The sequence below is a fragment of the Pongo abelii genome, chromosome 10 (assembly GCF_028885655.2).
Source record: "Pongo abelii isolate AG06213 chromosome 10, NHGRI_mPonAbe1-v2.0_pri, whole genome shotgun sequence".
Lineage (NCBI taxonomy): Eukaryota > Metazoa > Chordata > Mammalia > Primates > Hominidae > Pongo > Pongo abelii.
In genome coordinates this window covers 4,542,313-4,558,485 of record NC_071995.2, presented here as the reverse complement: position 1 = coordinate 4,558,485, position 16,173 = coordinate 4,542,313, and the positions used below count along the sequence as shown (strand labels likewise).

Sequence of the window (16,173 nt, the reverse complement as noted above, 5' to 3'; positions counted from 1 at the left end):
TTCAGTTAACTTACTAATTACCTGCATTTACTGGTATTCATACTTTTTTTTCATGGAATAGTTTTTTAGTAGAGGTTTGTTTTGGCTTATTTTATTGTTTGAAATCATATTTGGCCATATTTCTTGATGGGGTTTGGCCTTTTTTCTTTCTAAACATACAAATAATACTTCAATTCATCTATTTTTAAAAGTTTTGTAATTTATTTTTAACCTGTCCAAACCGCTAGCTTGAAAAAGAAAAATAAGCTGTATTCCTGTGGTAGGTAATATTTATTGCAAAGGTGAACAGTATGACTTAAGTTGAAATTCACTAGTGTCTGTGGAGGTTGACCCAAAATTTTGATGCTTAATTTATTTATCCATTTCATGAGCAGAAATGACACATTTTCTTATTTCATTTTAATGCCATTGTACATCTTTAAAAGACAGTTTCTTGGCACAGCATCAATAATACAAGTTATAATGTTTTTTTTCTTTAAGTATCTTCAAGATAATATACAGGTTGCCAGAGTTGTCACATCTGACATACTAAGCCAGGCTATATTTAGTATTTCATCTGAGACGTAATAAAATTTTCTTCTATCTTAATCATAGAAAATATATATTGTATCATCAAGTATAGGATTAGCTAGTTGCCTTTTGGACATATTTAGGATGAAATAAATGTTCATGAAATTTTATTTGTTGAATTTCTATCTGTCTTCTTTTTCTTCACAAGAAATGTGCTCTTTTTTTAAGCAAACCAGATTCTAGATATTTCTTTAAACTTTAAAAATGGCAATGATACCTTTTATCCACTAGAGGGAACATGTGTAATGTAAAATAGTAATATATATTTATATCTAAGTTTGTATTTATAAATGGTTAGCAGTTATTTCTGTTTCTAAATAAGAATCTCACTTGCAAGCATAATTTTCATTTGACCCGTAGTAGTTATTAAAAGTTAATGGAGTCATCTGCCTTAGAACTAAGTGGGATTTAAATGATATTGAATATTTACTACCAGAAGGTATATATAGAAATGTATATATGTGTAACTTGCTTGAATTTAATTTATCATATATATATATATAAGTATCTTAATCGGTGCTATAAATAAGTATAAATTCACTCTTTTTTTTTTTTTTTTTTTGAGATGGAGTCTTGCTCTGTTGCCCAGGCTGAAGTACAGTGACACGATCTCAGCTCACTGCAACCTCAGTCTCCTGGGCTCAAGCAGTTCTCCTATCTCAGCCTCCCGAGTAGCTAGGATTACAGGCGCCTGCTACCATGCCCAGCTAATTTTTGCATTTTTAGTAGAGATGGAGTTTCACCATGTTGGCCAGGCTGGTCTTGAACTCCTGACCTCAGGTGATCCGCCCACCTCGGCCTCCCAAAGTGCTGGGAGTACAGGCCTGAGCCATCGCGCCCGGCCAAAAATTCACTGTTAAGAGCAATTTACCTGAATTAACTAGGACGATAAAATCCTTTTAGTTTATATCTGTGTTTTGTTCTTTCCCAGTTTGTTAGAAATTTGTTTTAGAACAAACTTTTTGCATACATTTGTATTAGAAGATAATCTTTAATTTCAATTTTTTAAGTGAACTTATTTATTAAAATATAACATACACACAGAAAAGGCAACAAACTGTGGGTGTACAGCTCAGTAAACTTTCACAAATTAAGCACGACCACGTAACCATTGCCCAGATCAAGAAATAGAATATTTCTTTCATGCCCTCTACTCCTTCACCCTTCCCCTCATAAATAACCATTATCTGTACTTCTAACACCATTGGTTAGTTTTTCCTGTAGGAAAAACCATTTTTAATTTTTACACATTATTTCTTTGGATAAATGCAGAAGGTGTGACTAACATCTTCAGACTGTATTTTACATCCCTCTGTAAATTTTATGACTTAATAGTAATTTGACTCAGGATCTAATTGTCTGCTTCTGGATATAATGTAAACTAACTTTCAGAGGTTGAAGTCACTTCAGTTCATATACAAATAGAAAATCCATTTAAGCTGAAATTGCAGAGCCTCTTCTTTGAGGAAATTTACAGGTGAAAAGGGGTCCAGAGTTTTTAACATTAGCCATGGTAATTGAAAGGTAACTTAGATTTTGACTGCATTCATCTGTGCAATAAATTTAGATGAAAATTTAGCTGCACAAATGATGTTGATATTATATGACACTATCATCGTTACTGGCTAGTCTCCATTTCCAAGGATTCTAAGTACTTTCCAGTTACAATTCTCATTCGTGGACACATTTCTATAAAATAAATGTTTTATTTTCACTTTATAGAGCTTGTTCGATGAATCTGAAGGATCATATACCTTGAAAGTTTGATGAATATCCCTGATTTGCTTATTTGTGTTTTAGGCAAGGTATTGAAATGGAAAAAGTGATGCAGGAATTGGGAAAATCACTGACAGATCAAGATGTAAATTCACTGGCTGCTCAGCATTTTGAATCCCAGCAAGTAAGTGAAATACAGTGACTTTTAGGTATGCAGTTGCATTTTCTTTTGTTTTTTTGTTTGTTTGTTTTTGTTAAAAAAATTAACCAGTTGGCACACTGTTTCTTTTAGGACCTAGAAAATAAATGGTCGAATGAATTAAAACAATCAACTGCTATCCAAAAACAAGAGTATCAAGAATGGGTAATAAAACTTCACCAAGACCTAAAAAACCCCAACAACAGCTCCCTTAGGTATTAACTATGTATTGTTCTTATTCATATGATAGTCCATTGTTAGTAATGTTTATGTTTACTGCAAAATTAAACCTTTTAGCTGTATGTCTTTTTAATTTGCTAGTGAAAGTTCAAGACAATTTTATGCTGTGCTTTTACCACCTTTTGCATTATAGGCTTTATGTGGGTTATTTGGGGGGCAATGGTTATTGGTTAGTTTGAAATAGAACTTTAGTTTTATGTTCTAGATACATACACCTAAATACTTAAATACTATCTTTATTTCTTTAGTTTCCACTCCATGCAGTAAACATTGGTTGAATGCCAAACACTCTCTAAGCAGAAAAACAAACAAACAAAAAACCTGCCTATATGGAGCTTATATTCTAGAAAGAGAGACTGATCTATAAATAAAATAATACTGCACAGAGTGGTATGTGCAGTAACAGAAGCATGTAGAAGGTACAGAAATAGCAGGAAGGATTTCTCATAAATTATAACTTGTGTGGCATCTCTTGGCCTAGATAAATTGTGTTTCACATATTCCCTTAGAGCTTGACCATGCCCATGTTATTTCCTGGCTATGTATCTGTTATGTTTGAGAATTAATATTTTTCAAATCCTAAAGTATATTCAGTTGGAAATATACTGAGTATAGTATAATAATCCTATTTCCAGCATATGCCAGTGTATGCTATAAATATTTTAAAATAGCATTTTATTTGTATAATGTCAGTCTCATGTCTTTTTTTTTTTTCGTTGTATACCCAGTTCCTTGCCAAGTGTTTAGTTCTTGACACTAGCACATAAGACATGCTCAGTAAAAATCTATGGGATGAATGGATGGACAGATGGATAGGTTATTGTTAAAATCTTTACCTGACGTCTGTATCATCTCTTATCTAAATATTACAGTTTTTCATTTGCCTTACCGTTTTCCCCACACTGTTCGTCGCAACCTGCTATGAACCATTCTACATCCCTTATTTTCCAACCAGCCTTTTAAAAATAACGATAGGAAAAAAAATCAGGGTGCATCATACGTGAAGCTTTCTATAAATGAATGTGTGTATTGAGCCAAAATGTAAAATATATACTGTATATTGTAGTCAGAAACATTGAAAGCCACTGATTTAAGGAAGCTGTGAAAGCCCTTTGCTGTGAAAGTTATCCCTTTATGATCATGCTACTGCACTCCAGCCTGGGTAACAAGAGTGAGAAACTCTTAAAAAAAAAAAAAAAAAGTTATCCCTTACTTTGCTGCTAGAGTTTCAGAAATTCAATGTTTAGAATCAATTTCTTTTTAAAAAAAATTTTTTTTTATTATACTTTAAGTTCTAGGGTACATGTGCACAACGTGCAGGTTTGTTACATATGTATACATGCGCCATGCTGGTGTGCTGCACCATTAACTTGTCATTTACATTAGGTGTATCTCCTAATGCTATCTCTTCCCCCTCCCTCAACCCCATGACAGGCCCCGGTGTGTGATGTTCCCCACCCTGTGTCCAAGTGTTCTCATTGTTCAGTTCCCACCTGTGAGTGAGAACATGCGGTGTTTGGTTTTTTGTCCTTGCGATAGTTTGCTGAGAATGATGGTTTCCAGCTTTATCCATGTCCCTCCAAAGGACATGAACTCATCCTTTTTTATAGCTGCATAGTATTCCATGGTGTATATGTGCCACATTTTCTTAATCCAGTTTATCATTGATGGACATTTGGGTTGGTTCCAAGTCTTTGCTATTGTGAATAGTGCCGCAATAAACATATGTGTGCGTGTGTCTTTATAGCACATGATTTATAATCCTTTGGGTATATACCCAGTAATGGGATTGCTGGGTCAAATGGTATTTCTAGTTCTAGATCCTTGAGGAATCGCCACACTGTCTTCCAGAATGGTTGAACTAGTTTACAGTCCCACCAACAGTGTAAAAGTGTAGAATCAATTTCATTGTGTAAATATTGGCCTGTAGCTGATGCTGCTTTTAAAAATCAAGTATTCCTAGGAAATAATGTTTTTATTGTGACTTTGTTACTTTGCTTTTCTTTTTGATAGATGTTTCTTTGGGCAGGAGAGATCTGTTTTCAACACAACTATATATGGAACCCTTATAAGAGATTGATAAAAGTGGTATTTTAAAATTTATTTTTGCTTTATTTTTCTTTAAAGTCAGGTCAGTTGAGGAATAAATTACATAAAGTTAAAATTCTTCTGTTTTAGGTGTACAGTTTGATGAATTTTGACAAACTTAGTCATAAAATCATCACTGCAATCAAAATACAGAATTTCCCTTTTTGGTAGTTTTATTTCATTGTAGTTTGATTTTTCTAGAATGTCACATAAATGGAATCAAACTGTATGTAGCAATTTGTATCTTGCTTCTTTCATGTGGCATAATACTTTTGAGACTCATTTGAGTTGTTGTGTTTATCAGTGTTTCTTTTTATTACTCAGTACTGTTCTATCATCCATTTGTTTATCCATTTACTCAGTGATGGACATGTTGGATATTTCCAGATTTTAGCAATTATAAAGCTGCTATAAACATTCATGAACAGGTCTTGTGTAGACATGTGTTTTGATTTCTCTTTCATAAATATGCAATCCCTCTCCCCTAGGAATGGGATTGCTTGGTCATATGGTAAGTGTACATTTAACTTCAGAAGAAACTGCCAGACTATTTTCCAAAGTGACTATACAATTTTGCGTTCCTACCACCAATGTATGAAGGTTCCAGATGTTCCATATCTTCATCAGCACTCAATATTGCTATTTAGACATTCTAGTGAGTTTTGCAGTGATATCTCGTAATTTTACTTTGCATTTCCCTGATGCCTAATTATGTTAACTTTTTTTCATGTGCTGGAAAAATGTGTCTTCTTACTGAGTTGTGAGAGTTTTTTATATATTCTGGATACAAGTCCATCATCAAATAATGTATTTTACAATCTCCCACTCTGTGGCTTGTCTTTTCATTTTCTTAATAGTGTCAGTCAGAGAGTGAAGTTTTTCATTTTAGTTAAGTGCAGTTTATCAGTTAAAGACTTTATTTCTTCAAAGTAGTTTTAGGTTCACAGCAAAACTGAGAGGAAGGTACTAAGATTTACCGCCTGACCTACAAATGCATAGTCTTCCCCATTATCAGCATCCCCCAGCAAGGTGGTACCTTTGTTATGATCAAGAACGTATATTGACATCATAATCATTCAAAGTCCATAGTTTATATCAGGGCTCACTCTTGCCATTGTATATTCTGTCAGTTTGGACAAATGTATAGGACGTGTATCTGCCATTATAGTATCATACAGAGTAGTTTTGTTACTCAAAAATCCTCTGTGCTCTGCCAATTTATCTATTTTTAAATGATTTCTATCTTGCCTAAGATATCTTTGCCTAATGGAAGATCACAAAGATTTTATCCTGTGTTTTTTCTTCTGGAAGTTTTATTGTTTTAGGTTTCACATATAGGTCATGATATACATTGTTTCACACACATATATGTATGTGACATATATCCACCAACCTATATATTTATGCATGTATGTTGGTGTATAGTTTGTTTGTTTTTCTTATAACATCTTCATTTGGTTTTGGTGTCAGGTTAATGGGGGCACTGTAAAATGAGTTGATCTGTGGTCGTCAGTCTGATACAATGTTTTGATTTCTAGTATTTCCATTTGTTTTTGCTCTTTGCTAAAATTCCTTGTGTGTTGTCTACCTTTCCACTAGATCTTTTAACATGTTGGTTATAGTTTTTCAAAGTCCCTTTCTTTTAGTCCCAATATCTGGATCCTTTCTAAATCTGTTTCTGTTGATTGCTTTATCTCTTGACAGTGGGTTGGGTTTTTTTCTTGCTTTTCTGGTTGTCTCTTCTTCTTTTTTCTTCTCCTCCCCTGCCCCGAGACAGAGTCTTTCTCTGTCTCCCAGGCTGGAGTACAATGCCTACAATGCTGCGATCTTGGCTCATTGCAACCTCCACCTCCTGCGTTCAAGCAATTCTCCTGCCTCAGCCTCCTAAGTAGCTGGGATTACAGGCATATGCCACCACGCCTGGCTAATTTTTGTATTTTTAGTAGAGACAGTGTTTCACCATGTTGGCCAGGCTGGTCTTGAACTCCTGATCTCGTGATCCCCCCACCTCGGCCTCCCAAAGTGCTGGGATTACAGGCATGAGCCATCGCACCCAGCCTATTTTTCTTCTTTTCTTTTTTTTAACTGAATACTGGTTATTGTGAGTATTAGAAGAGACTGAGGTTAATAGTATTTATGTCCAGAAATGAACAATATTAATGTGAAGGTTGTGCACATCTTATCAGCAGTTGAGGTAAGTTTGGTTTCCTTTTTTTTTTCCCTTTGCATTAGACTTTATTTATTAGCTAATTCACTGGAACAATGCTTGGAGAAATCTGAAAATGCATGGCAAGTTTGTTAGAGATCTTGCTTTCATATAATTTGTAGACTTTATGGGTTTCTTTTTTAAAAACTTTTTATTTTTTTATTTCAGTAGGTTTTTGGGGAATAGGTGGTGTTTGGTTACACAAATAAGTTCTTGAGTGGTGATTTCTAAGATTTTGGTGCATCCATCACCCGAGCAATGTACACTGTACCCAATGTGTAGTCTTTTACCCCACTTTTATCCCAGTTTGGTTTCGTGTCTGTCAGTACCTTCAGTGTACCACCAGCTTCATTTTCTACTGGTGCTGCTTTGTGCTTAGAACGGCACTTAGGGGTCCAGGAGGATTTTTCTCCGTCTCTCTGCTCCATCCCTTGCTTTCAGCAGTCTTCGCATGCCAGAGCTGCAGAGTGGAGTCTGTCTCCATACTTTTGCTCTGCCTCCCAGCAGTAGGCTTGTTACTTGTTACTTGAATCTAGGCTCATAGTTGGGGGTCAGGAAGGTCACTTTGTTCAGCTCTTCTCCATCTTTGTTGTCTTTGTCAGCTCCCGGTTTGGTCAAGCCTCATGTATCTTGATTCCCAGCATTTCTGCCTGTGCCCTTGAGAAGGCTCTCGTCTCCTGCCCTCAGTCTTTTCTGGAAATACCTGAATGGAGGCCAGTGGAAAAGAGTTTGCAAGTTCATGTGCCTGTGGCTGCCAGCCCCCTTGGCCTTCAAGAATCTGTTCACATTTTAGCTGCTTTCTTTTTACCCCCTTGCATGGCAGCATCCTATTTCAGCTATGCTGTAACGAAGATGAAACTCCTTATGTATCCTGTCTGTCCTTGGAGGGTTATGTCACAGTTGGAATTCAGTTTACTAGGTTGCCTTATTATCACAAATCATTGATGGACTCCAGAAAAGTATGATTTTGTAGATCAGCAGTCCTCTGAGCCTTTTTGGCACCAAGGACCAGTTTCACAGAGGACAATTTTTTCCAGGAGAGGTGGAGAGGGTTTGGGGATGAAACTGTTCCACAAGGAGCACACAACCTAGATCGCTGGCAGCACAGTTCACAATACAGTTCACGCTCCTGTGAGAACCTAATGCTGCTGCTGATCGGATGGGAGGTGGAGCTCAGGTGGTAATGCTCACCTCCTGCTGTGCGGCCCGGTTCCTAACAGGCCAGTATGGGGAATTGGGGTCCCCTGTTGTAGATTGTCTGGCTGGATTTGAATTTACCGTATTTACTAATGAAGTCAGTCATTGAGTCTAATGGGACTGTTGGGATTAGCCCCAAAAATTTAGTCAGGGAAATGGATGACTCGTACAGACTTGTATCATCCTCAGCATATACCACTGTTTGAACTGAACAGTGATACAGTTATTGCTGTTTTGTGGAAGTCTTCTCAGGAACTATAAAGAGGAGAGCAAAGAGAAAGGCAGTTTAGTGGGAGGAGAATGCTGGAGGTAAAAAACAAAACAAACAAGAAATGGTAAAGGGTATGTATACGTCAAAATGAATTTCATCTTTTTTATTATCTATTTTATTTGACTTTAAATTTTTATTGCTATCACTTCATCTATTTTCTAATTTTGCCTAGGGCTAGCCCTGGTATAGGATGTATTATGTATTTTAAAATATAATGTGATTTTAAAGTAATAAGTTAATCGCTTCATTTAATCATTCTCTTAGGCTGCTAAAAGTGTTAAATGGCAATATATTAATTGACATTATAATGATTGAAAATAATAATCTGCTTTATTTATTGTGAGGAAATGAAAGAACAAGTGGGAATTTTAGAACTTGTTGGTGCTTATCTGTCTTACTTGTCACCGTGGATTAAGGATGAGTTTAGGAAAAAATTAAGCAAGACTTTCAGCTGTTGAGTTTTCTCTCATTATAAAGCTTTCCTTTAAGAAAAGTTTTTGACAAACATAAAAGTATATCAATAATTTTATTACTTTTAGTGAGGAAATTAAAGTTCAGCCAAGTCAGTTCAGAGAATCTGTAGAAGCAATTGGAAGGATTTATGAGGAACAGAGAAAGTTAGAAGAAAGTTTTACCATTCACTTAGGTAAGTGTGTTAATTTTTTTGCAGTTATAATTTATTGTAACTTCTGAAACTATTTTTTGATTATTATTTTTTTAAAATAATAGAGACAAGGTTTCGCTATGTTGCCCAGGCTGGTCTTGAACTCCTGGGCTCAAGCAGTCCACCCACCTTGGCCTCCCAAAGTGTTAGGATTACAGGCATGAGTCACCGTGCCTGGCCGCTGAAACTTTTTTTTATATGCTGTAAGAGAAAAATCCCTAACATGAGTAGAGTGTACCTATGTTATTTTTAATTCCAAATTATGTTTTACTTTAAGAAAGACTATATTTTGTTGGCTTTAAGTTTTGTATATTTATATAATGTTTTTTGCAGATAGATTAAATTGAAATAGTCATTAAAATGGGAAGTTGCAAGGCCCATTTTTAATTATTATGTATTAAAGAATACATTTGTATATATGTATACATTTGTGTATATGTATACATATGTATACATAATACATAATGTATAATGTATTAAAGAATACAGATTTATCTGGATTCTTGCCATAGAGATTTGCATCCTGTTAAACTGGACTTTTTGTAGCTGCTTAAGTATCTTTCCTGGACTGTTGCCTACCCCCAGGAGCCCAGTTGAAGACCATGCATAATTTGAGATTGCTGAGAGCAGATATGCTGGACTTCTGTAAGCATAAAAGAAATCATCGAAGTGGTGTGAAACTTCATCGGCTGCAAACAGCTCTGTCACTTTATTCTACATCTCTCTGTGGCCTGGTTTTACTAGTAGATAATCGAATTAATTCATATAGTGGTATTAAAAGAGGTAAGTTAACATCATACACATTTATTTTGTTGAATTTCACCCTGTAACACCATTCTTACAAAGAAAGGAATTACGGGGAAAATGAAAAAAAATTTTAATCACCTTGACATTCAAGTAGACCAAACAAACATACCCAGCCATAGTTATTTTATTTCAAACTGTAGCATTGATAGAGTGCTTCATGATATTTATTTTTCTTAAAATGCTATTATATTATAAATAATGTTTTTATAGAATTCTCATTACGAGGTAGAACAAAAAGAGCAATCACATGTTTTCAGTTTAGAAGCAAATCCTGGCTTGGTGATTTTTAGCTCATCCATTTGTCTCTCTCTCCCTCTCTCTCTCTCTCTATATATATATATATTTTTTAATAACCTACCTCTTAAATTTGCTAGGTAAAATTCTACCTTCCCTCTTACTACAACTCACTTTTTACGATTATTTCTAAATTTGTAAATATGTAAAATGTAAAATATATAAAATATATGAAATGTATACTTGTTTTTGAAAGAAGCTTAAATAGAATTTATTTCCCCTCATAAATATAAGAACCTGCTTATATTTTATAGCACCTTTTGGGGTGGATTATGATGAAAGTATTATTTAAAGAAGACCTGGAATTACATTCACAAAGAAATGTTAATATAATTAACTCTTTTGAGTGATCGAGAGGTTAAGTTTCTAATCAAAACAAAATTGCTGTGCCCTAACTTAAGGCATAATTATTTAAAACACAAGTATAAGAAATCTCATTAAGAAAAATAAGCATTATTTTCTGTTTCTACTAAATCTCATTGTAAGTAAATACTAAATATTTCGTAGTTCACATTTAGAAGTTTGTAAATGTTTTGGGTCCCTTAGATTTTGCCACAGTTTGCCAAGAATGCACTGACTTCCATTTCCCCCGAATTGAAGAGCAATTAGAAGTTGTCCAACAGGTGGTACTTTATGCTAGAACCCAGCGCAGGAGTAAGTTGAAAGAATCACTTGGTGGGTAAAACTCAATTTTATTATATTCTGTCTGTAATCACTGTAATAGTGTGTGGATCAATATTAAAATCATATAGAAAATTATATTGGTGGAAGATAGAAGGAAATTAAAAACAAAATTTAAGATTTTTTTAAAGTTTTTTTTTTATTTAAAAAGAACATCAAAATGTATTTTTGGTTTTTTGGGGTTTTTTTTCCTTCAACTTTTACTTTAAGTTCCAGGGTACATGTACAGGATGCACAGGTTTGTTACATAGGTAAATGTGTGCCATGGTGGTTTGCTTCACAGATCAACCCATCGCCTAGGTATTAAGCCCATCGTCTATTAGCTATTCTTCCTGATGTTCTTCCCTTCTCCTAACAGGCCCAAGTGTGTGTTGTTCCCCACCATGCGTCCATGTGTTCTGATCATTCAGCTCCCATTTATAAGTGAGAGCATGTGGTGTTTGGTCTTCTGTTCCTACATTAGTTTGCTGAGGATAACGGTTTCCAGCTCCATCCATGTCTCTGCAAAGGATATGATCTCATTCCCTTTTATACCATGTGTTCCATGATGTATATGTGCCACATTTTCTGTATCCAGTCTATCACTGATGGGCATTCAGGTTGATTCCACGTCTTTGCTAATGTGAATAGTGCTGCGAAGAACATGCGTGTGCGTGTATCTTTATATAGAATGATTTCTATTCTTTTGGATATATACCCAGATCTTCAGAAGCTTGGACTCTGTGCCTAATTTTCTTTTTTAAGAGGATGATTTTCTTCAAGGTTCTGAGTGAAAACTATTGTTAAATTTCAGTACTGTAGTTATACTTGAAGTAGGCACTCAGTGGAAGATTGCTGATCTTTTGATCCAAGTTCTATATCTTTAAAGTGGACGTAATTATTACTACAGAGGGGATTGGAAACATGGACTAAAAGGTAGCACAAAATACACACTTTTTGTATGTTATATCTTTGACTGGCTTAAGTAGCATGAAGTCAGTTAAATGAATTATTTTTGGTTCTTTTAAAAAAAAATCACTGTATCCTTGAATGACTGCTTTTTCTATATTTATCCATAACATAACATTCTTTCTGTTTAGGAAATTTACAGGAAAAAATTTTTTGATTTATTGAGATGTATTTGGCAATTAAAGATTGTATATATTTGAGGTATACAATTTGATGATTCAATGTGCACAGATAATGTAAAATAATTACTTCAAACGAATTAGCATATTTATTACCTCAGATAGTTACCACTTTTCTGTGTCCGTGGTGAGAACACTTAAGATCTGTCCTCTTAATGAATTTCAAGTATACACTAGAATATTGTTAAATATAATCACATTGTCGTACATTAGATTTCCAGAGCTTAACCATCTGTGTGGCTGAAACTTTGTACCCCTTGACCAAAATCTCCCCATTTCCCCCCGACCCAGCCCTGGTAACCACCTTCTACTCTATCAATCAGTGTGAGTTCAACTATTTTAGGTTCCATGTATAAGTGAGATGATATAATATTTGTTTTTCTGTGTCTGGCTTACTTCACTTAGCATCCTCCAGGATGCTTAGTGTCCTCCAGGTCCATCCATGTTGTTACAAATGGCAGGATTTTCTTGTTTAAGGCTGAATAATATTCCATTGTTTGTCTGTTTGTGTATGTGTGGACATTTAGGTGTGTTTTTAATATCTTGATTATTGTGACTAATGCCAAAATGAAGTCTTTAAGACACTAATTTCATTTCCTTTGGATATATACACTAAAGTGGCGTTGCTGGATCATAAGATAGTTCTGTTTTTAATTTTTTAAGAAACCTCCATCCTGGAAATGGCTTTTAAAGCTATTGAAAAAGTTAATGGCATCTTTCTTTAGAAGCTTTCTATCTACACATAGGAAGAGGATTAAGGGAAGGCAGGTAAAAGAAAAATTTCTGGCTCAAATCCCTGAGTAATTCAGCTGTTTTTTAATTGAAAAATGAAAGTTTAAAGTGGTTTCTTTGTAAATTAAATTGGTACCGTAGGTTTGTTTAGTTAGGACCTAAATATTAGGGTAATAGTCATTTCAAATATTTTTTAAGTTGTGTTTTTCTTATATTTCATATATCATGGATGTAAATTCACAAACATCCTCTTGTCTGGCTTGAATGCATACACAGTATTTTATTATTTCTCCTTTTTTTTTTTTTTTTTTTTTTGAGACAGAGTCTCACTCTGTCATCTAGGCTGGAATGCAGTGGCGCAATCTCAGTCCCTGCAACCTCTGTCTCCTGGGCTCAAGCAATTCTCATGCCTCAGCCTCCTGAGTAGCTGGGATTACAGATATGTACCACCGTGCCTGGCTAATTTTTGTATTTTTAATAGAGACGGAGTTTTGCCATGTTGGCCAGGCTGGTCTCAAACTCCTGGCCTCATGTGATCTGCCCGCCTTGGCCTCCCAAAGTGCTGGGATTACAGGCATGAGCCACTGCACCTGGCAAGTATTTTATTATTTCTTATAAAAACCTGATGTTGGTGCCCAGGAAATAAAATGTGGTAAGCTTTAAAATTGAGGCTGTTTGCCCCTTTAAATCTGTGTTCGGTACTTTTGAATGCTTTTTTATTTCTTTCTTTTGTTTGCACCTGCTGTGTTTAAAGAAACCATTGTAGTATTTTAGGTGCATATATTTTCTGTTGTACAGTAGCAGAGAGATATTATATCTTTGCTTGGTATAAGGAAGACCTTTCTGAAGGGTCTTTGTTCCCGTCTCCCATCTTCCTCTCTCCCAGAAATTATAGAATTCCTTCCTTTCTCCCGTAGCTAGAATGTGGCTATCTAGTCATAACTTGACTAGGATTCACTGCAGTTTCTTTTATCTATTCAATAAACTTTTAAAAAATGGTTTATATGTTTTTAATCATTTTTTAAATAGGTAAAACATTCTGAAGATTCACAATTCAAACTGTACAAAAGAGCATACAGTGAAAGTGTCCCTAACTCTTTTCCCAGCCATCCAGTTTCCCTCTTCAGAGGCACCCAGTGCTATCTCACATGTACCTTCCAGACAGATGTTTATGTATGTATAAGCAAGTGTATGTGTGTACTTATTTATTTTCCTTTTTTACATAAATGGCAGCTTTCTACATAACACTATTCTGTACTCTGCCTTTTTCACTGAGTAATTTATCTTGGAGGTCATTTCGTATCAGTCCATAAAGACCATCCTCATACTTTTATGCTGTTGCATAGTAGTCCATTGCAGGATATCCTGTTATTAATCAGTCTCCTACTAATAGACATTTGATCTATTCCTTATTTTTTGTTATTATAAGTAGTAATGCCTATTAATTGTAAATAACCTTGCATATGAATAATTGTGCATGTGTGTGAGCAGTAAGCATATCTACAGAAGAGATTCCTAAAGATAAATTCCCAGGTTAAAGGACGCATACGTTTATAATTTTCCATAGCATTGGCAATTACTCTCTATAGTATTTCTACCAGTTTATATTCCCACTAAAGGCAGTTGAGGCTTTGCTGTGGCAATATGTGTTGTATATAACAGAGCCAGCTGAGTATTAGAAAATCCCTATAGAAGTATATCCTAACAAAACCTTTCAGAAAATCTCGGTATACCTTCTTATTCTTCTACCAATTGTTATTACTTTTATCAACCTCGCAAAAAGAACTCATATCCATATTACGTAAAAATAGCTTCCTTCTTCTTATACAAACTAGCAGTGATGTGATCAGAAACATTTGAACATTATTCTTAGTAGTGACTAAAAGCATGAAGATTGAGATCATGACAGGTGTGGAAGGAGGAGGAGGATTCTAAGTATATTTATGAGAGATAGAAAGTGTGCAGTTAATGACAGGAAGTTTTTAAACCACATACGGCTAAGGCAGTGTGTGTATATCATGATTTTATTTTGTTCTTGTTCAAGCAACTACTTTGTGGTTTCAGTGAGTCAGTGATGTAAGTAGGTTTATAAAAGACTTTCTTAAAGAAAGCTGCATGTTGTTATAGAAGAACTTTGTGAAAATACCTTCTCCATCTTTTTCTGTGCACGCCTACATGTGTGTTCTGCACATTTACATCCTGATATGCAATTACTTGTTTATTCTAAGACATTCCATTATTTTTCTTACTATGGTTGTTATATTAACATCTTCATATTTCTATGGTCCACGATAAAAAGCCAAAAATGTTTATGCACATTTTATATACATTTAAAAAAAATAAAACTAGCCATCTTCTTACTATTACTAAACAAGGTATTGCCATGAAAACATGGAAAGGGAAATGGACTATGAACTGTTCTCTCTTGTTTACTTAACAGAGATTCTATTTGTTCATACTCCATGTGAACAAGATTAGAGTCCTTCTTCATTGTTCCTTATAATCTATGCTACGATTAGACATCTATTCAAACCCCATCAAATCACATGGCTCTATATTAGAAACAATAATTCATTAAATATGGATTCTAGCATCAGAGCCTTCTATCTCTCTGACTCTTGATTTATAAAATGTGTGCATTTACAGAGTACGGTGTTACAAATCAATTTATCAAAGTCACTGGATAAAAATATTGTTACTTTTATTCAGATCTCTTTTAAAACTATAACATTTTGATATTTGCTGTTTACTTGTTTGAAGGTCTGTTTTCATGTGATTTTCTGATGCTAAAGGCCATTCCAAAATAGATTCCAAAATAGTTTTTAATTGGAATAAATATGCAATCTCTTCAAGATAGCTACTTTGAAGGCTAATATTCAGTTTGCATTTGTGAGTTCTGATGGAATTTCTTATAAACTTTAGATGTCTCTTTTAATAAAATATATGTAAAATAATTTGCATTCAGTCTTTATAATGTATGTTCAATCATAATGTTTATTTTACCAACATTTATTCTTCTAAGAAATAACGTGCCTTCAAAAAAGAAGAAAAACTTAAATACCTGAAAAAAAATGTTTCATTTGAAACAGTTTCAGCTATCTGTTATAATTGTATATAATGTCAGGTAAGAAATAAATTTTAGGAGTGGGGTGAATATACAGTGATTCCTGGTCCCACTAGCCGTTTATTTGTAGCCCTGAACAAGTTATATCAACAACAGTGACTCAGATTCTAAAAATAAAGATGGCCACACCACAACTATCTAATGAAGTTATTTTATATATGGTTAACTTGGTGCCCTGAACCTCCCAGATGAAAAATAGGATACTGGCATGTCTAATATGGGTAATACCATAGGACTTCTAATCTGAGTATGTGCAT

General features: G+C 34.6%; 1 protein-coding gene across 2 annotated transcripts in view; it reads left to right on the top strand.

Moving 5' to 3' along the window:
* FERRY3 (FERRY endosomal RAB5 effector complex subunit 3) overlaps positions 1–16,173 on the top strand; it is a 50,523-nt gene that overhangs the window by 10,412 nt on the left and 23,938 nt on the right. For both annotated transcript variants that reach the window (XM_054526318.2, NM_001131666.1), the window contains 5 exon segments: positions 2,371–2,470; positions 2,579–2,700; positions 9,027–9,133; positions 9,737–9,934; positions 10,799–10,927. In XM_054526318.2, coding sequence (XP_054382293.1) covers positions 2,371–2,470; positions 2,579–2,700; positions 9,027–9,133; positions 9,737–9,934; positions 10,799–10,927 — 656 coding nt within the window.